At 34.8% G+C, this 22,272-nt stretch overlaps 1 protein-coding gene across 6 annotated transcripts in view; it reads right to left on the reverse strand.

The window, feature by feature from the left end:
- Window positions 1-22,272, reverse strand: part of RNF13 (ring finger protein 13) — a 120,131-nt gene that overhangs the window by 62,398 nt on the left and 35,461 nt on the right. For all 6 annotated transcript variants that reach the window (XM_069473100.1, XM_069473102.1, XM_069473096.1 and 3 more), the window contains 2 exons: window positions 19,937-20,017; window positions 13,648-13,773 (listed from right to left, as the gene is read on the reverse strand). In XM_069473100.1, the coding sequence (XP_069329201.1) occupies window positions 13,648-13,773; window positions 19,937-20,017 (207 nt within the window). The remainder of the gene's footprint in view (window positions 1-13,647; window positions 13,774-19,936; window positions 20,018-22,272) is intronic.

Genomic DNA, 22,272 nt, shown 5'->3' on the forward strand with positions numbered 1-22,272 from the left:
ACAGAGATATTTCTCAAAATCTAGCTATGATCTTCCTTTTCAGTCTAAAAAAGTATAAAGAAATTAAGTAGATTCTCTTTCCCAAGTGATCAAAGCAATGCAGATGAGAATGGAGCAATAGATAGAGGATTGAGATGCCAATGTAAGTACTGTTAATTTTATCTACTAGATAAAAATTCCTGAGAACTTTAGGTAGGGAATAATCAATTGTTGAAATAAGATCCGGAACTGTGACAAGCAACCCTGCCAATGTTATATCCCATTTCAACACTGTTCTTTCTTGTACATTATTTTAGGATCACTGCAGGCCATATTGGGTGGAGTTACCCCTCAGAAGACAGTACTAGGCTCTTATTACATTTTTACTCTCATTAAGAGTTCAGTGATATAAGCTATCTTTTTCTTTCTTTCTTTCTTTCTTTAAATCTCATCTTTTCTCCTTACCCAGATGTTCTTCCTTTATAGTGGATCTAAGTAATCTGAATGTCTTGATTTTAATACATTTTATTGGTTGAGCTCAAAATAAAAGCAGTAAGTCTCATGAAAAGTATATAGTCTAGAATGCTGACGTCTATGATGCAATGACACCCATGTAAAAATTTTGAAGCAAAAGACGTGTGGGGAAGAGATATATAAAGAAAGTTACTGGCATTATATGGCTTTATTAGGTTAGGGTAAGCACATGTAATTTAATATGTTTCATCTTTTTTTCTTTCATTGAATATTACTTTCCTGGTAAGAGGGAATTTTGCTTTGTTATTTTAATACTGAATAAATTTGTATATAAAGGAACTTAATCATTAAAATGCAGGTGTGAGAGGGGCTTCAAGATGCCTAACTATATGTATCTGGTACTTGCCTCTTCCACAGAGAGGAATAAAAATACCAAGTAGATAACCACACTTCAAATAGATTATCTAAGAGAGAACACTGAAATTTGACAAAGTGACAGGAAGCACCAAACGCAAGGAATGACAAGGAAAGAGATAACCTGTTCAGCCACAATCAGCTGAGAGTATGGAGCAGCTTCTAATGTGGGAAAAAGATAAGTGAGAGAATCCCAGTGGTCCACATTCCCACCACAGACACCTACAAGCCTAATCATGGAAAGCCCCTCAATTCTTGTGGGCCCTGAGACTAACACAGAGAGCTGCCTGGAGATTGCACAAAGGCATTGCTCCGGGAGAGAGAGCTCACACTGGATCCCACAAACCCCTGAGTTCTAGGCAGTTGCATCATGGCACCATTTTGAGAGCACAGCCCCTACCTGACCAGACTGAGTCCTGCCCTGCCAACAGGCCGAGCTCAGCCTGGAGCCACAGGCAACAATATTTCACTGCCTCCAACCACTGCTGCTGGGGGGTGCTGGGGGGCAAGATGTGAACAAAGCGTAAGCCCCCCAGCTGCCTGCCTAAGGCTGCTCCCACGTAAAGCAACCTCACCTTCTCTCCAGTAGCAGGGTCACAGCGCAGCTGCTGATGCCCAGACCTGACCATTCTGCCAGCAGCCTAAGAATCACCCAGCCCCTGCCTACTATAGCTACCACCTGCACACACCACCCAGTACCTAAGCAAACTCTCTAGGGGACTGGGAATTGGCCAGCCCAGTCCACCACTGGTGGCACCTGAGCACTCCTCGCAGGGTCTCAGGTTAGGCCCAATCAACCTGCTGCTACCATCACAGCTGGCACTCACCTGTACGTGCCTCCTGCAGGTCTGGGGAACAGTAAGCCCAACCCATCGTAGCCATGACTAATATCAGTATGGACTGCTTGGGTGCCAGAAGATTGTTCCAACACTGCTACTGCTATCACCCATGGCCATTTCCATTGACCAAGGGCTTGAGAACCTGTCTAACTGCCTGACCCACTACTGCCCTTTCTAGCACCTGAGCAAGCCACCTGGAGGCCCAAGAATCAGTCTGCCTAGACCTGTAAACATTGTTCCCAGCGTACACCATCCTGGGGCCCAAGGACAGGTACACTCAGCCCACACAGCCACAACTGAGGTCTGGAGGCTGGGGACTGGTGTCCCAGTTCCCATGACCTCCACTAACAATTGTACCCTAAGCCACCAAGAAAGTAACAGACACCACTGATGTTATTTACCGCCAAAGAAATCATATAGAGACTACACTACTGTACACACCCAGAATCAAAACAAAAGTGCCCTACCCAACCAATAGCATAGATACATATTCAGAAAAAACTCCTCCCTTACAAAAGCAAATTCAAAATATTGGAAGTGACTGTTGCACCAGATGTGCAAAAATCAACAAAGGATACAAGAAAGATAAAAAAGCAGGGAAATATGACCTTTCCAAGGGAGCATAATAATTCTCCAGCAACAGATCCCAATCAACTAGAAATTTACAAAATCCTGGAAAAAAATTCAAAATAATGATATTAAAGAAGCTCAATGAGATATAATATAATACATAAAAACCAATACAAAGAAATCAGAAAGACAATTCAGGATATGAATGAGAAATTTGCCAAAGAGATAGATATCATTAAAAAAAGAACCAAACAAAAATTCTGGAACTGAAGAATTAAGTGAATGAAATACAAAATACATCTGAAAGCCTCAACAATAGACTAGATCAAGCAGAAGAATGAATTGCAGAACTCGAATTTCAGAACTTGAGGTCTTTTGAAATAACCCATTCAGACAAAGATAAAGAAAAATAAGAATTTAAAAAATGAACAAGGCCTTTATGACATATAGGATACCATAAAGCAACCAAATAAATGAATTTTTGGTGTCCCAGAAGGCAAAGAGAAAATAAAAAGAATAGAAAACTTACTTAATGAAATAATAACTGAGAACTTCCTAAATCTAGTAAGAGATTTAGAAATCCAGATATAGGAGACTCTAAGATCCTCAAATAGACACAATTCAAAAATGTCTTCTCAGGGAGAGGCCAGGCAGAAGTAATAAGATAAAAATTTTTAAAAAGGTCTTCTCAACAGCACGTTATAGTCAAAGCATCAGAAGTCAAAGAAAAGGAAAAAATTCTTTTGAAAAAAAAAAAAAAAAACCAAGAGAAAAGCATCTAGTTATCTATAAAGAAATGGCCAGCACACTAACAGTGGATTTTTCAGCAAAAACTTTACAGGCCAGGAGAGAATGGGATGATATATTCAAAGTACGAAAAGGGAAGGAAAAAAAGACTTCCAACCAAGGATGCAATACCCAGAAAAATTATACTTCATAAATGAAGGAGAAATAGTCTTTCCCAGCCAAGTAAAATCTGAGGAAATTCATCACCACTACACCAGCCGTACCCAACAATAGGGCTGTCTCAACAGTAGACAGATCATCTAGACAGAAAACTAACAAAGAAACATTGGATTTAAATGTTACTACTACAGAATTCAGCAAAACACAATGATAATAAGAGAAAATGAAAGGAACAAGGGATATGCAAAACAATCAGAAATGAAGAAATAAAATGACAGACAGGAATAAGCCCTCACATATTAATAAAAACCTCAAAAGTAAGGATTAATCTTTCCACTTAAAAGATATAGGCTGGCTGGATGGAAAGAAAACAAAAACCACGTCCCAACTATATGCTGCCTACAAGAAACTTATTTCATCTGTAAAAACACATAAAGACCTAAAATAAAGGGATGGAAAAAGATATTCCATGCAAATGGAAATCAAAAGCAAGCAGGAGTAGCTACATTTATATCAGATGAAACAGACATTAAGTCATAAACAGATATTAAGTCAAAATCAGTAAAAATAGACAAAAAAGGTCATTGTACAATGATAAAGGGATCAATTCAGCAAGAGGATATAACAATTCTAAACATATATGCACTCAACACCAGAGCACTCAGCTATATAAAACAAATATTATTAGATCTCAAGGGAGAGATAGACTCTAGCAAAAAAAAAATAGTTGGCAACTTCAGCACCCTACTCTCAGCATTAGATCATCTAGACAGAATATTAACACAGAAACATTGGATTTGAACAGCATATTAGACCAAATGGACCTAACAGATATTTACAGAACATTTCATCCAACAGCCACATAACACACTTTCTTCTCATCAGCACAAGGAACATTCCTCAGGATAGACCATATGTTAGGACACAAAACAAGTCTTAACAAATTTCTAAAACTCAAATTCCCTTCAAGTATGTTCTCAGACCACAATGGAATAAAACTAGAAATCAAGAGGAACTTGGGAAACTATATGAATAACTGTCAATTAAACAACATGTTCCTAATAGACCATTGGATCAAGGAAGAAATCAAGGAGGAAATAAAAAAATTTCTTGAAACAAAAAAAAATCTAAATACAACACAATAAAACTCATGGGATATAGCAAAAACAGTGCTAAGAGAGAATTTCATAGCAATAAATGTCTACATCAAAAAGTAGAGGAATTACAAATGAACAATCTAATAATGCACCACAAGGAACTATAATAGAAAACCAAGAATAAACCAACTAAAAATTAGAAGGAAAAAAATAATAAAGATCAGAACTAAATGAACTAGAGACTAAAAAAAATACAAATGATCAATGAATGAAAAATTAATTTTTTGAAAAGATAAACAAAATTGATAAACCACTTGCTAGACTAACGAAGAAAAAAAGAGAGGAGACCCAAATAAATAAAATCAGAAACAAACAAACAAAAAAGACATTACTACAAATACAAAAGATCATCACAAACTACTATGAACTATACACTAACAAACTAGAAAACCTAGAGGAAATGGATAAATTCCTGGACACATACCAACCTGCCAGATTGAATCTGGAAGAAACAGAAAACCTGAACAGACCAGTAATGAGCAATAAAAAGTTTCTCAACCAAAAATAATCCAGCACCAGATGCCTTCCCTGCTGAATTCTACCAAACTTTAAAAGAAGAACACATACCAATTCTCAAACTATTCCAAAAAATTGAAGAGGCGGGAATTCTCCCTAACTCATTTTACAAGGCCAGTGTTACCCTGATACCAAAACCAGAAAAGGATGCAACAAAACAATGAAAACTGCAGGCCAATATCCCTGATGAACATAAACACAAAAATCCTCAACAAAATACTAGCAAACTAAATCCAATAGCACATCAAAGAAAAAAAAAATATATATATATACACACACACACACATATACCATGATCAAGTGAGATTTATTCCAGGGATGCAAGGATGGTTCAACATACACAAAGTAACAAACATGACACATTATATCAACAGAATGAAGGACAAAAACCATATGATCATCATAATAGACACAGAAAAATCATCTGATAAAATTCAACATCCCCTCATGATAAAAACTCTCAATGAACTACACATAGACAAAACATACCTCAAAATAATAAAGGTCATATACAACAAACCTACAGTTAACATCATAATAATTGGAGAACAGCTAAAAGCCTTTCCCCTAGGAGCTGAAACTAGACAAAGATGCCCACTTTCACCACTCCTATTCAAAATAATACTGGAAGTCCTAGCCAAAGCAATGAGGCAAGAGAAAAAAATAAAAGGTATCCAAATTGGAAAAAAAGTCAAATTGTCCCTCTTTGCTGAAGATATGAACTTATATCTACAGAAACCTAAAGACTCCACCAAAAAACTCTTAAGTCTGATAAATAAATTTAGTAAAGTTTCAGGATACAAAATAACATACAAAAATCCATAATATTTCTATAAACCATAATGAACTAGCTGAGAAAGAAATCAAGAGGACAATCCACTTACAGTAGCTATAAAGAAAAAAATAACAATACCTACGAATATATTTAACCAAGGAGGTGCAAGATCTCTATAAGGAAAACTACAAAATACTGATAAAAGAAACTCAAAAGGACACAAACAAATGAAAGACATCTTATGTTCATAGATTGGAAGAATTAATATTGTTAAAATGACCATACTGCCTAAAGCAATCTATAGATTCAGTGCAATCTCTATCAAAATACCAACATCATTTTTCACAGAAATAGAAAAACAGTCATAAAATTTGTATGGAACCAAAAAAGAACCTGAATAACCAAAGCAATCCTGGCCGGGTGCGGTGGCTCACGCCTGTAATCCTAACACTCTGGGAGGCCGAGGTGGGCGGATCGTTTGAGCTCAGGAGTTCGAGACTAGCCTGAGCAAGAGCGAGACCCCATCTCTACTAAAACTAGAAAGAAATTATATGGACAGCTAAAAATATATAGAGAAGAAAAAAAAATTAGCCGGGCATGGTGGCGCATGCCTGTAGTCCCAGCTACTCGGGAGGCTGAGACAGGAGGATTGCTTGAGCTCAGGAGTTTGAGGTTGCTGTGAGCTAGGCTGATGCCACGGCACTCACTCTAGCCTGGGCAACAGAGTGAGACTCTGTCTCAAAAAAAAAAAAAAAAAAAAAAAAACAAAGCAATCCTAAGCAAAAAGAACAGAGCTAGAGGGATTACACTATCTGACATCAAAATATATTACAAGGCTATAGGAACCACAGCAGCATGGTATTTGTATAAAAAACAGACACAGAGACCAATGGAACAGAATAGAGAATCAAGAAATAAATCCACATATTTACAATCAACTGATTTTCAACAAAGGTATCAAGAAAATACATTGGGGAAATAAAACCATCAATAAAAATGGTGCTGGGAAAACTGTACATCCATACGCAGAAGAATGAAACTAGACCCCTACATCTTGCCATATACAAAAATCAACTAAAGATGGATTAGTCTTAAATGTAAGACCCAAAACTATAAAACTGCTAGAAGAAAACATAGGGAAAAAACTTCAGGATATTGATCTAGGCAAAGATTTTATGGCTAAGACCTCAAAAACACAGACAACAAGAACAAAAATGACAAATGGGATTATATCAACCTAAAAGCTTCTACACAGCAAAGGAAACAATCAATAGAGCAAAGAGACAACCTGATTAATGGGAGAAAACATTTGCAAACTATTCATCCAACAAGGGATTAATTCCAGAATATACAATGAACTCAACTCAACATTAAAAAACAAATAATCCCATTAAAATGTGGACAAAGGACATGAATAGACATTTCTCAAAAGAATACACATAAATGGCTGACAGATATATAAAAAAGGCTCAACATCACTAATCATTAGGGAAATGCAAATCAAAACCACAAAGAGATATCATCTTACCCCAGTTAGAATGGTGATCATTAAAAAGATAAAAAATATCTGATGCTGGTGAGAATACAGGGAAAAGAGAACTCTTATGTACTGTTGCTGAGAACGTAAATTAGTACACCCACTAGTAAACAGTATGTAGATTTCTCAAAAAAAAACTAAAAATAGAACTACCATACCATCCAGCAATCCCACTACTGGTATTTATCCAAAGGAAAAGAAATCAGTGTATCAAAGGGATACCTTGCATTCTCATGTTTATTGCAGCACTATTCTCAATAGCAAAGATATGGAATCAACTAATGTGTCCATCAACACATGAATGGATTAAGAAAATGTCGTATATATAAATGATGGAATACTACTCAGCCATAAAAAAGAATGAAATCATGTCATCTGCAGCAACATGGATGGAAATGGAAGTCATTATGTTAAGTGAATTAAGCCAGGGATAGAAAGACAAATTTTACATGTTCTTACTCATATGGGGAGATAAAAAAATTGATTTCATGGAGATAGAGTATAGAATGATAGATACCAGAGGCTGGGAAGGGTTTGTGGGTGGGAGGGGAGGATGAAGAGAAGTTGGTCAATGGGTACAGTTAGAAGGTGCTAGTTGTAATGTTTGATAGGAGAGTAGAGTGACTATAGTTAGACAATGTATCATGTACTCCAAAGTAGTTAGGAGAACTTGAAATGTTTCCAACGCATAGAAATGAAAAATACTCAAAAGTGATGGATGCTCCAATACTGTGGCTTGATCATTACACATTCTATGCATGCAATAAAATATCACATGTATGCTATAAATATACAAAATATTATATATAAATTTTTAAAATGCAGGCATGTTTACCAATTAAATGGTAGATGAAATGAATGAATAAATGAACTAGTAGCACAAAGTTGTTTGAACCATATATGGGTAGAAATGTTTCTATCCACTGGGCATCCTTGGATACATTCCTTTAGTGGCATTATTTAAACATGATTGTGAAGGAGATTAATAACAAATGTTACAAATCACTCTGGAGGAATATAGAAAATAGTAAGAAAAATTAGTGATAATAAATGATTTTCAGAGTTTAATTTCTACTTAAGGTCAAATCTACTAGTTCAGTACTGTTGAAATATTAAAATAAAAGTGCAGAACATGTTCAGGGAATACCAAGTAATGTGTCTGCCTGGAGGTCTGTAAGAGGATAATGAAAGATAAGCCTAGAAAGTGAAACTGGAAGATTGTTTTATAAGATAACAAAATCTAAAAAAATAAAGATAAAAATCCTACAAAAAGATTTTACTATGATGTGGTCAAATAATCTTAAAAATATTTGCAGTAATTTTTCTAAATTCTCATAAAACATTTGGACCTGGAGAAAAATGTTTGTGAGATAAATGAATGCCTAGATTTAGAAATATTTCTCAAAGCATTAAGCGAAACGAACATGAAGTCAATGGAAGGGTCCGATGATATTGTTTATTCCCTAATCTATTAAAATTTTATTATAAGCCCTTATGGTTTTTAAAAATAGTTCATTCTGCAAATATTTTTTAATCATCTACCAGTGCCATATGATGTATCAAGCACTAAAACTACAGAATCAAAAGCATAATCTTTTCCCTCACAGAGCTTACAGAGACTGACATGGGCTTACATGATAATAAGAAGACGTGATCAATTCTACCCTGGAGAAAATCAGGAAAGGTTTCAGACAGGAGATACTTCATCTTAGATCTAAAATAAAGTCAGACTGGCCAGACAGACAAGTAGAGGGAGGACATTCCAGGTGGAGGACATGACAGAAACCAAGAGAGAGGGTAGAAGACTGCTCAGTATATACGGGGAACTTGTGAATTCTTATAAGGTGGGAGGAGGGACAAAGTACAGATGAGACTTGTAAGAGAGGCAGAGGTCAGGTAAAGTAAAGGTTTTGTATCCCAGCTAAGTTTTGTTAAAGCCACAGTCCGGCAGAAAATAGCTCTGAAGAGTACCAACATATTCCTTATCATCTACAATCCAAATGTGCCTCCATTCATGCAAAAAAAAAAAGGGGGTGGGGAAGGAAAATAATATCTAAGTCCTTTCAGCCTTCTTGATAACTAACTGGCTTAGATAGCTTGGCAGCTGCATCTTCAAAAATAATCACTAGTGCATAAGACAGTAACAAAATTTAGCACATATTGCTGAATAAAGTATACACATTGCATCATTTCTATTTATCAACCTTCCCTAAAAGTTCAGATAAAATACAGTAAATGGACTACTCAAAGAAACTACTGACTTCCATTATAACCATATAGTGGAAATATCTTGTTATGCAATGAAAATGGTCAGATTTTTTTATAACTAATCTTTATTTGGTTATAAACACAGAAAGTTGTATAGCTCTGAAAAGTTCTAAGTGATTATTTTAATGTTCTTTGAATAGCTAGGTATTTTTACAGATTAAAAAAATGTCATTTCCCACTGGGAAGCCAATTCAACCATTCTGAAAATGTCTCCCTCAGAATGCTTCAAAGTCACTTTTTTAATTAAAAGATTTAATATAGCCTTCATTTATTTATCAGAGAGCCAACATTGTGGTTTAACCTGAAATGTTCAACAAAAGCTAACATTTCCAAACAATTATATTTTCCAAACAATTATATTTTGTCACAGTAAAAAAAGACTGTCACAGTACAAAGACAAACAAAATAGCGACATTTTGCTGTTCCTCTAAAGAGCTGTATTTTCTAGAGGATACGGTTTTTGTCAGTGTGAGTATAAGTTATTATCTTCAGAATAAGAAGCTGACATGTGGTCAATAGTTCCTCTCACTGGCTTTCTGGATATTCCACATACCCAAATACTGATTCTGAGTATGAGTTTTGCTGCATCTCTTTGGGGCAATATAGATTAAAAGGTTCGCATGTGCTTCTCTCAACAGAAGATAAAAAAAATTAAGCCAGTGCTCTCTTTATTTAGAATGGAATTCCCTACCCTCCAAAAAATTTTAATTGCATTTCTGCTGCCTTAATGGCTATCTCTGAGTCATAAATCACTTGGGATGGTTTACATGAAGAAAAGCTGCCATTTTCTTTATTGTAGTACACAAATTCCACTTCATCATTTACTTTTAAGGAAGAAATGAGAGAAGTATAGGTTTCTTTAATTGCAGTACAATATTCATATTTTTAACAAATCTAAAGAGCTGCAAAGAGTAAATCCTGAAATACCCACCATCATTAATCATCTAAGATATCTTGATAAATTTATTCTTTGCTTCTTTTCTCCTTGCTATCTACAATGGAAAGGGTTCCTTTCGCCAAGGAAAACTTGAAAAGGTAGAGCCAATTCTCGTTTGTCTGAGATAATCTGGATAATCTGGATAATTTGGCCACTTTGGATAGGAAGCTTGCCAAAAAATAACCTTGCAACTATCAACTGTAGCATCGTGGATGGTGCTGAATTAAGGAAATGACTCATTACTCAGTCCTAGTGAGCTATATGAGGAATAAGGAAATGAATTATTTTCCTATTTTAAGTCAGTGCACTCACACAAAATTGTGGATATGCATGAATGAACCACTATTAACTATTTACAAAGAAATATTTGCAGTTCTGAAAAGTACTGTCCATATACTGATGGCCAGATTCCATAATATACCTAATACAAAACTGTATATAACCATCAGCTTGGAAGCTCATTAAATACAGTCAGAGATTTCTGATCTAAAGATTATATAGCTAATAAAGCCAATAACTTACCACCAGTAACCACCCTAGAAAGGTAATTCTCTTTGGGACGAGATTCCAGTTGTTTTTGCTGTAACCATGATGACTTTATCCTTACCCATTCACACTGCCTTAACAGGTGATCCATAATTCTTATTCTTACGAATTTATGAAACTTATATTTTGACACATTACATGCTGGCATGACAAAATGGTCTTTGGTAAGCCAAATTAGAAATTTTACACATCAGCTGACACTGAGTTCCTATATCACTGTGTGACTTATCAGACAATAATTTAATTTCTGAAAAATCAGCATCTTTGCCATCTTTAACTTTATTCTATTTAACTTCAATGGTAAAAAGCATAAAACATAAACAGCTAATGCCCCCCGCCTCTTTCCTATGTCCAAGGCACTGTTTGAAAGGAATTTAACATTGATTAATTTATTTGAGCCTTACAACAATCCTATGATGTAGGGAGCATTATAATTCTTATTTTACAGATAAAGAAACTAAGGTACACAGAGGTAAAATAATTTGTCCAAGATCATACTGCTAGTAAATAATAAAGATTGGATTCAAATGTACGCAGCCTCATTCCAGACCTTGATTATAATCTTTGTCTCCCTTCTAAACTGATATCCCATAAATTTAATGTAACTGAGACAAAGACAGAAATCATTAGGAATGGCATAAGTAAGGAATCGTTAGCCTTAAATGCCCATAAAATACTCCATTGTATATTTGTGAAGGAAAAAATAACAAAGTTAAAGAATATATACAAAAGACTAGAATCTTAACCATTAAAACTGCATATACATGGTGAAGTAAAATAGGAAATTTTTTTAACATTTTCCTTTCTAACATGAGAATGGCTCGATTTAAACTTTTTTTACATGTTTCTTAACATGGACATGTTTTTTAAGAATGCATTATACACAAAAGCAGAAGCCTTACTAGTGCATAGGTGGATTTAATAAACCTTTATTGAACACCTACACTGTAATCATGCACTGTAATACAAATTGGATATACAAATATAATTAAAACATGAACTCTAAACACCATCAGCTCACAATTAAGTGACATATATTTAACATAAAAAAACACAATGTGATCAAGAGAAATGAAGGAAGTATTTACAAAGTGGAAGGATGGCAAATTGAGCTGGAATGATTTACTCTGCAAGAAAGGGAATAAAAGGAAAAGTAAGGATTCCAGAGGAGGTAACATCCTCAGCTAGCACGTAACTGATGAAACAGATTAATGAGCGTAAAGGCCATCTTGGACAGAGATCCTGAAAAGGGAAAATAATATGTGTAAAGGCACAAAAGGGTAGTCAGCAGGGCATGGCAAGTTGAGAGAGCTCAAGTAGGTGGTATGGCTACAGGATGAAATTCAAGGCAAGAGATGAAAAGAGGAGCTAGAGTAGTGAACAAATCACAAAACTCCATTAGAAGTATTCAGACTTATGATGAGGATCCACTAAAGGGACAAGAGGGTTAACAATTCTATCCTATTCATTCCTGAGTTGTGTTTTCATCCTCAAAAATAAATGTTTGATAACAATATTTCCTGAACTTTCGAAGTGAACCATCTCTCATCCCTGCCTAAAAAAGAAAGTTATACCAATAACAAAAAAGTATTCTAGTTTCTAGATACCAAACACTGTACTAAGTCAGAAATTATGCAGAATAGTGCAATAAACCTTGGAATTAACAGAATTAGTTTATTTAATATCTTAGCAGCAAGAAATTAATGAAAAAACAATATTTCATTTTGATTAGAGCAATCTATAATTTTTATAGTTTAATTCTGAATCAAATCTTATAACAGTTTAGATTCAAACTATATAAACAATGCTAAGGAGCAGGAAGTCTACTCCGTTTGACTTCCAGTTCTAATTTAGTTCCCATTAAAGGCAACTGAGAGTCTAGATTTGGAAGTAATATACAGTAGTAACAATATACCATTTACAAAGTGCTCTACATTTTCAAACCCCTTTACATTCAATATTTTATTCCTTTTTTTTAAGTTTATTACGGAAGTGTCATTTCTTCCATGTAATGAAAGAAGCAGAGAAAAAAATTCACACACAGCAAGAGTCAAGGACAGTCTTACTGAACAGAAAAATCACCTAAGATCAAGCTATGGAAGGTACATGAAATAATATTCTGTGTCCTACACTGTGAGATACATGCAAGACACTATATGACACTCAGCTCTGAGGTAGTCCAGTAAAAATAACATCAAGGCTTGTTTTATGTAGGCCTCAATGTGGCTCTTTTGCCAAGCCCAATCTAAAAACAGACTTTTAAAAACCACACCTCTAGAGCAGCACTGGTGATACATAGTGACGGAGGTCCTCTGGCGAGCTTTGTTTTACTATTTGAAATGTCATCATAACCTATTTCAGAGAGACAAGCTATTAATATATACATATAGGGACAAAGTTAAGTTATTACAAAAGAGAAATCTCAAGGTCAATGTAGACACAGGTATAGATGTAGGTGTTGTACTGATACTGGAAGGGTCCAGGCATAAAACTAAAGGCTGAAGTTAAGTTTCCATTCCTAGATTAGACCAAAATTCCACTATTAAACCACAACTCAAGATGCCCAACAAATGCCTGAAAATTCTTAGAATCAATAGTAGTTATTTATATCCTCATCAGCTTGTTCATTTTTAATCTTTCTAAATTTTAAATCTTTTCTGAAACAAAGGAGAATTTAAAATAGCTAACTAAAGAAATAGTAAACAAAAAAGTGAAAAAAAAAATAGTACCTTTATATCAAAATTACAATCAAGTCTTCTAATTAACACAATGAAAGCGCCAGATGAATTGTCTTTCAGTGGTGGAGGCACTATAGGTTCACAGGCATTCTCTGGTTTTGAATTAATCAAAAAACCCTGAAAAAGAATTGGCAATAAGTTATCTTTCTTTCACTCAATGAATCAATCAACTTACCTCTACAAACATGTTTTTAATTTGTTTCATATGTTTTGCATTGCTTGATGTATCATCTGGCAACTACAACTGCTCACAATCCCTGAAGTTCTCAAGCAGTATTTGGTTTAATGAGCATTCGTTTTCTTAAAAATAAGTCTGTCTTTCTTGTATTAAAGTATTTTTTAAAAATCACACATAAGCCAATCACCACAAAGACAACCACTGTTAACATGATGGTATATTTTTCAATAATATTTGACATTTCTAAACCAAGTAAATACTTTTTAAAAATTAACTTTCAACTTTCTTTCATGTTATCAAACAATGAAAAAGCACCTAATAAATAAACTTCTAGGAATTTATTCTACAGAAACACTAGCCTAAATATATAATGGTAGACATGGAAAGATGGCCACTGCTACATTGTTTTTAATAACAAAAACTGAAAATCATGCACATCAATAGGCAACTATTTAAAAATGATAGTATATTAATACAATAGAAAAATAATGCAACCATTAAAACATGAGTTAGATCTATATACAAACACATGTCCACAAGATAATTATGAACTTAAAAAGAAAATATCGGCCGGGCGCGGTGGCTCACGCCTGTAATCCTAGCACTCTGGGAGGCCGAGGTGGGCGGATCGTTTGAGCTCAGGAGTTCGAGACCCGCCTGAGCAAGAGCGAGACCCCACCTCTACTAAAAATAGAAAGAAATTATATGGACAGCTAAAAATATATATAGAAAAAATTAGCCGGGCATGGTGGCGCATGCCTGTAGTCCCAGCTACTCGGGAGGCTGAGACAGGAGGATCGCTTGAGCTCAGGAGTTTGAGGTTGCTGTGAGCTAGGCTGACGCCACGGCACTCACTCTAGCCTGGGCAACAGAGTGAGACTCTGTCTCAAAAAAAAAAAAAAAAAAAAAAGAAAATATCAAGTTACTTTCCTAGGAATGTAGGATGATTTGACATCAGAAAATGTATTAATATAAAATGTTTATGACTAGATTAAAAGAGAAAAGCCAAATGTGTATCCCAACAGATGTAAAAAGATGAATAAACACATAAAGAGATGATCAGATTCATTTATAAGAAGAAACGAGCAATTAAAGCTATGACACAATGCCTTAACAACAGTTCTGCATGGTGCTTGAATTGATCACGCCAACCATCTGTTCCACAGGATTTGGCAATTTCTCCTGCCTTAGGTTACACTGCTTGTGATAAAGAAAGCTTTTGCACGTTTCTGGTATAAGATGCATCATTTACTCATAGAGTACCTCCTCTTCTTGATTCCACATAGCACTTAGTTTTTGCTTTCCAAGGAAACAGAACTTGGTCATCCTTCCAACAATGAATATTTGCTTCACTCTTGTTAAATTTACACCCTGCTCTCTTTTCTGAGCCTTTCTGTACACACTAACTTTTTGCTTTAATGCCAAAACACGTAGTGCAGGAAATCTTTTTCAACATGCTTATATTAATAACAGCAATTAAACTCAACCTATATATATAGTATCAGAAGGCATATAACTCAACTGAAGAGAAAATGATATAAAGTACAGCCAAATTTCCCATGTCCAGGTGATGACAACATCATCATAAATGCCACCTGGCTGATACAATTGAAAGACACATCCCAACTCCAGAGATGTTAAAATGTGGCGTAATAAAATGCATAGTAGAATCAATGAAATATGATATGTACAGACACAAAAAAGGGTCTACAAATGAAACTAAAAAAGGATTTTTGCTTTTTAGTCATTTCTGTATTGTTGAATCTGTCATAACAAGCATGTATTATTTTTAAACCTAAGAAAATTTATAAAAATCAAGCATACATAAGCTAAAAGTCCAAAAAACAATCTTTTTGTCTTAATGGAAAATTAACTGAAACATTTTTTTAAAAAGTTCTTAAAGTGTTAAATATTATCTTTCCTGTGAATTATGCTAAAAATAACTTGCAAAAATAGTTTACTAATTCCTATCCTTCCTTCAGATATGAGTCATTTAAAACTAAGTATACAGTTTCATCCACAAAGTCTACCAGTAGCATAACAAACTTTGCCAATTAATTTGACAGAACTCTCTGGTCCCTAAAATAAGAGTGGCCAAGAAGGTGCTGCCTTAAGCCAAGGCCACATGCTCAGTGTCACCCTCCTGGGCCAATACATTCTTACTGAAAGAATGCTTGCTCTGCAATCAAGGATCTCCTTCATCTCTATCTCTGACGGGGCACCTTACGCTACTATGTAGGAGAACTGAAAAAACTACCAGTATCCAGGAAACTCCTACTATGTAGGAGAACTGAAAAAACTACCAGTACCCAGGAAACTCTGAACCTGGATGCCCACGTTTCTTATCTTTTTTGTTGTAATCCTCTGATAATTAAACAGGGATTCCGGAAAATAATAGTGCATGCAGACTGGCATCTCAATATCATCAAACATACAATTAAATGTATAATGCAATAGGTTCATGATATATAAACATGTTACTTTTCTTTTATTAGGACTATAATGTATATTAGTCAAAGTGAAAAAAAAAACCATAATTTTCTGTTTGATGAGCTGTCACAAATTGAACACACCTGTATGAAAAAACAGACCATTAACAGCACTCCAGAAGCTCCCCCCATCCCTCCTGCCAGTCAGTATTCCCCAATGACATCTCCAGTGATATTATGTGAACTTCTAATGGTTTAGATTTCTTTTTGCCTGATTTTACACTTGACATAAATAGAACCATACAACATAATAAATGCTCTTTTCTACTTCTTTCTCAGTACCGTATTTGAGAGATTCATCTTTACTGGTGAGCATCTCTACTGTTGAGATATACTTTACAAATCTTTCACTTTCACTTCTACATAGTATTCCAATGTGTGACTATACCACTGTTTATTCTACTGTTCTTGAGCATTTGGGTAATTTCAAGTTTGTGGCTATTACAAATAGTGTTATGATAAAGTCTTTTTGTGAACACATGTACACATATCTATTAAACATATACACAGAAGTGGAATCATAGGATATATCAAGGTGAGTCACACAGTAGCAAGCTTTAATAAATACTGCCAAGCACCTTTTGAAAGTGGTTTGGGTTACTAAATTTTTTTTTTTTCTTTTTTGAGACAGGGTCTCATGCTGTTGCCTGGGCTAGAGTGCAGTGGCATCATCATAGCTTGCTGCAATCTCAAATTCCAGGACTCCAGGGATCCTCCTCCCTCAGCCTTCCGAGTAGCTGAGACTACAGGTGCATGCCACTATGCCTGGCTAATTTTTCTATTTTTTGTGGAGATGGGGTCTCACTCCTGTTCAGGCTGATCTCGAACTCCTGACATCAAGCCAATCCTCCTGCCTTGGCCTCCCAAAGTGCTAGGATTACAGGCATAAGCCACCGCACCCAGCCAAAGTTTACTAATTTTTAAATGGAATATTCAAATTACTGAAATTTAAAAATCACAGTAAACATAATCTTGCTTTAATGCTTCAGAAGATATTTAGAACTATGCAACATTTCAGGGTAAATGTTATGGAAACAGTTACTGTTCTTGACAAATTACACTGGTTAATAAAGTCATAAAGAAAGAAAAAAAATTGATAAAGTGATTTTGTTTAAAAGATTGTTCTAGGCTGAAAAGAGTCTTAGACTTTCCTTCCCTTTGGCTTGCACTCAATGGCAAAGTATGCAATTAGTAAAATTTAACACATGTACATACATTGAGAATATCAACAAAAAGCCAAAAGCAAGGTAACAAAGCATCTTTCTTTTAGTAAGAGTGTAAAGTGCAAGTGGGAAGAGAGGGAGAAAAGTGGTAAGCTGTTTTGTTAATGAATACCTAAAGTTATGAATTAATAATAATTGCAGTAACAGCAAGAAGTTAACAAATCTCACATTTGTTGAGTCATGGCACTCAGCACTATGTGCCAGGCATTAAGCCCTTTAAATGTACTAATTCAATCAATCTTTGCAATAACTCTGTGAGGTAGCTACTATTAACATCATCCCCATTTTACAGATGAGGAAAGCAAATATCAAAGGTCAGGTAACTTGTATACGGTTACATATAGCAGGCATGCAATCACAGAAGTCTGACTCCAGACCCTGTCTTCTCAACCACCAGGCTATACTGCCTCCTCAAACACACACAAACACACACACACACAAACCCTAAGTGAAGAACAAAATAGGCAATAAGTGTAGGAAAGGATATTTATAAAAATAAACAAACCAAATGTTTGTCTAAAAAGCAATTAAGGCTGATTCCAAAATTTGGCTGATTCCAAATACTTCAAATCATGGTGATGTCAACAGAATCTTTCTGTCTTAACTTTTTTTGCATTTAAACATAGAACAAAAAGTGATCAATCAGATTTTGTTATCAGCAATAGCTTTCCAATGTAAGAAAGATGAATTTATATCAACAACTTTCTAGAATGCTAAAAATAGCCACTGCCCTTTTCTCTAATTGTTTTTTGTATTTTTATTTTTTGATATGTCATATTTATAGATATTTATGGGGTACATGTGAAATTTTGTTACACATATAGAATGTGTAATGATCATGTCAGAGTATTTAGGATATCCATCACCTGAGTGTTTATCATTTCTATGTGTTTGGTACATTTTCAGTCCTCTCTTCTAGCTATTAATATTTTTAAATCTATAATACTTAGTTGTTAACTATAGTCACCCTACTCAGATATCAAACATTAGAACTTATTTCTTCTAACTAACTGTATAATTTTACCCCTTAACCAACCTCTCCTAATTCCTCCCTCTCCCAGACAAACATCCCAGTCTCTGATATCTATCATTTCACTCTTCTACCTCCCCAGTTTCTGGAATCAATCATTTCACTCTTCTACCTCCATGTGATCAACTTTTTTAGCTCCCACATATAAGTGAAAATATGTGATATTTGTCTTTCTGGGCCTGGTTTATTTCACTTAACATAATGACTTCCAGTTCCATCCTTTTTGCTGCAAATGATATGATTTCATTCTTTTTCGTGGCCAAATAGTAGTCCACTGTGTATGTACCATATTCTCTTCATTTATTCATCCACTGATAGACACTTAGGTTGATTCCATATCTTTGCTATCGTAAATTGGGCTGCAATAAACATGGGAGTAGAGATATCCCTTTGATTCATTGATTTCTTTTCCTTTGGACAAATACCCATAGTGGGATTGCTAGATTGTATGACAGTTCTATTTGCAGTTTTTTGAGAAATCTCCATACTGTTTTCCACAGTGGCCATACTAATTTACATTTTAATTAATGGGTACATAATAGTTGCATATATTTATAGGGTTCATGTGAAGTTTTGATAAGGCATACAATGTGTATTAATAAAATAAGGGTAATTGGGGTATCTATCACCTTAAGCATTTATTGTTTCTTTGTGTTAGGAACATTCTAATTCCATTCTTTTAGTTATTTTAAAGTATATCATAACTCATTGTTGACTATAGTCATTTTGTTATGCTATCAAATATTTTTCATTCTATCTAACTATATTTTTGTGCCCATTAGCCATTCCCACTTTATCTACCCCCCACCATACTACCCTTTCTGGCCTGTGGTAACCATCATTCTACTTTCTATCTCCATGAGATCAATTGTTTTAATGCTTAGCTCCCATATATGAGTGATAACATGCGAGATTTGTCTTTCTGTGTCTGGATTAATTCACTTAACATAATGTTTTCCAGTTTCATCCATGTTCTTGCAAACAACAGTATTTCATTCTTTTTTATGGCTGAATAATATTCAAATGTGTAAGCATTTACATAAATAAATATATTCACATATGTGTTATATATACGTACACACATCTACAAACACACATATGGCACATATCCTAAAAAAAAAAAGGTCTAAAATATTATATACCGAAATGTTAACAGTGGCTAGTTCAGAATAATGCAATCATAGGTGATTTTCACTTTCTTTCTCATACCTTTTCAATAGTCTGTGCACCCTTTACAAATGACTATGTATGGGTTTTGTAATAATAAATAGTAAGAAATGTTTTCATTCTTTATGTAATAAAGAATAATAAAAATCACCTCATTACCTTGTGCCTTTACCATATATTATTATTTTCTTACCTTTAAACCTTCAGCTGGAAGTCTATAACCAAATCTTGCTGGAAGGTCATCAAATGTCTGAGATGCATTTTCAAAAGTATACTAAATATAAAATTAAAAATAATCAAGTTAAAACCAATTTATATATAACATTAACAACAAAAGTTTATTGAATTATGTAAATTGTTATTTCCACGATTCTGATTTACTATAACAGCTTATTACAATAAAATCAACTTTGTAAATGTGCATCCACTAAAATAGCAAGGAATATATATACAATTTACAACATACACAACTGCTTAAATTGGATTTTGAATTCATATATTATTATCAAACAGTAATACTAATTCTATAACATTAAACAACCTACTGCTCGCTGAGTTTTTCCTGCAGACAATTTCCTAGAAAGGAATTTTCTAGGCAGATCATCTTTCAGCAATGGAATTCCATTTTATTTACTCTATATAATAAGGGCTTGATTTAATAAAAAAGATTTATAGGATTTCTGGATGTAGCTATGAAAGATGACTTTACCTGGGGAAAGCAGCAGCATCAAATGATACTTTTAAGGTATTGTCAATTTTGATATAAGCTGAACATTTTTATCCAGGGCTAAACAATCAAAAGACTAAATTCAATGAAATACATACACAGAGAAAGGTGAAGGTATTCCAACTCTTTAATAACTTCCCCCCCACTTTTCATACAGACATAGATTCCTATACTACAATATTTATCAGTCCTCTTCCAAAACAAAAGTTCTCTGTGCTTTTAGAAGATAATCAGTAGTGATAATTGTGAGGTGTTTGCTATATCATTTAACAATGTTCTATCTGCTACATACACAGCAAGAAAAACAAGAAACATGGACAAAACTAAGCATAGAGAGTAAATAAGTAACTTTTGAAATATGGTTAAAAATTATAACATACTAGAAATTAAGGTAGTTCATAACCTGTAGGCCATAAATAGAAAAAATAGAACACATTTGTTTTGAATATGAAAAAGGATAGTTTGAAGATAAAAGGAATGAAGCAAGAGTGTTATAGAGATAGAAAAAGATGGAAGGATCAAGTAAACCTTAAATATTCACAAAACATGGATTAGATCACAAACCCAGATTGATAGCTATGTCATCCCTAAATCAAACATCCATTGGTGAGCCCCATTGTAGCCTCTTGTGTCATAGCAAATAAACAGCTCCACAGTTTAACAGCAAGTCATAGCTGTGACCAAGTATAAATGCCCTGTGTCTCTCTAATACAAGCAAATGCTGGATCCAGACACCTTCCATCTGTCAAGTCCCCTTGGCTTACCCTCAACTCAGGTCCTGGTAATCACACTGTAAGCAGGGCAAGCTAATGCAGCATAGGGAAAGACTGGACAAACTATAACAGGTAACATGGGATTCAGGCAGTGTGGTTCTTGCATCCTACTTGAATCCGATCCTAAGTGTCTTAGCATCTCCATCTTTTACCTTCATGTCTCACTGTATGTTTGTAATTAATTCAATAAACTGTGTGACTCAAGCATCTAAATTTGGGCACAGAACCTATCCACTCCATTACTTCTGGGATAATCAGTCTAGTAGTGTACTTGAAGGCCACCAAGTGTACATGGTAATTGCTTTAGGGTGATTTCCCATTGCAACAATAACAATCATAATTCATTTTTGCAGAGTACTCTATAGTTTACAAAGTGCTTTAGAATGCTTTTAAACCCATCATCATAATTTATCATTTAATGTCTTAATTAAAACATCTTTCTTTAATTGATTTAACTCAACTACAATCAGTAGTTAGTGTTGAACTTGGGAAAATTATTTATCTTCCCTGCCGAGGACACCACTATAAAATAAATAAATTGATCTAGATTCTAGATCAATGACTACAGGCCAAAGAAACATACAAATACATGTAAGCAGTACTTAAAAAAAAATGCACTTTTAAAATCAGGAAATGGAAAATCTACAACTATACTAATATATGCTTTTATCATTTCCTATTACAGAGATATTCACTTTTTTTTTTTTTTAATTTTTATTTTTTCACTGGACAGCACTTTATTGACACCCTCGGCCCCTGGGGCAGGGTCAGCACAGACTCCCAGCGGGCATCTGCTGGTCTGCTGCAGCCCTCCCTAAGGGGTGCAGTGGGGAGCCCCACAGGGGCAGAGACACCTCCCAGGGCAGGAGGATGACACCACGCAGCCAGGCCCCCATCTCCAGCACTCAAAGCCCAGAGGCAGGTGGGCTGGCTCTGGCCTTGGGCAGTGAGGAGAGTTTCACTTTTATTGCTAAAATTATATAAATAAAATATATAGCTTGAACAGTTATAGTACTTGTAACACTGGGA

This window comes from Eulemur rufifrons, chromosome 7, assembly GCF_041146395.1.
Source record: "Eulemur rufifrons isolate Redbay chromosome 7, OSU_ERuf_1, whole genome shotgun sequence".
Classification (NCBI taxonomy): Eukaryota; Metazoa; Chordata; class Mammalia; order Primates; family Lemuridae; genus Eulemur; species Eulemur rufifrons.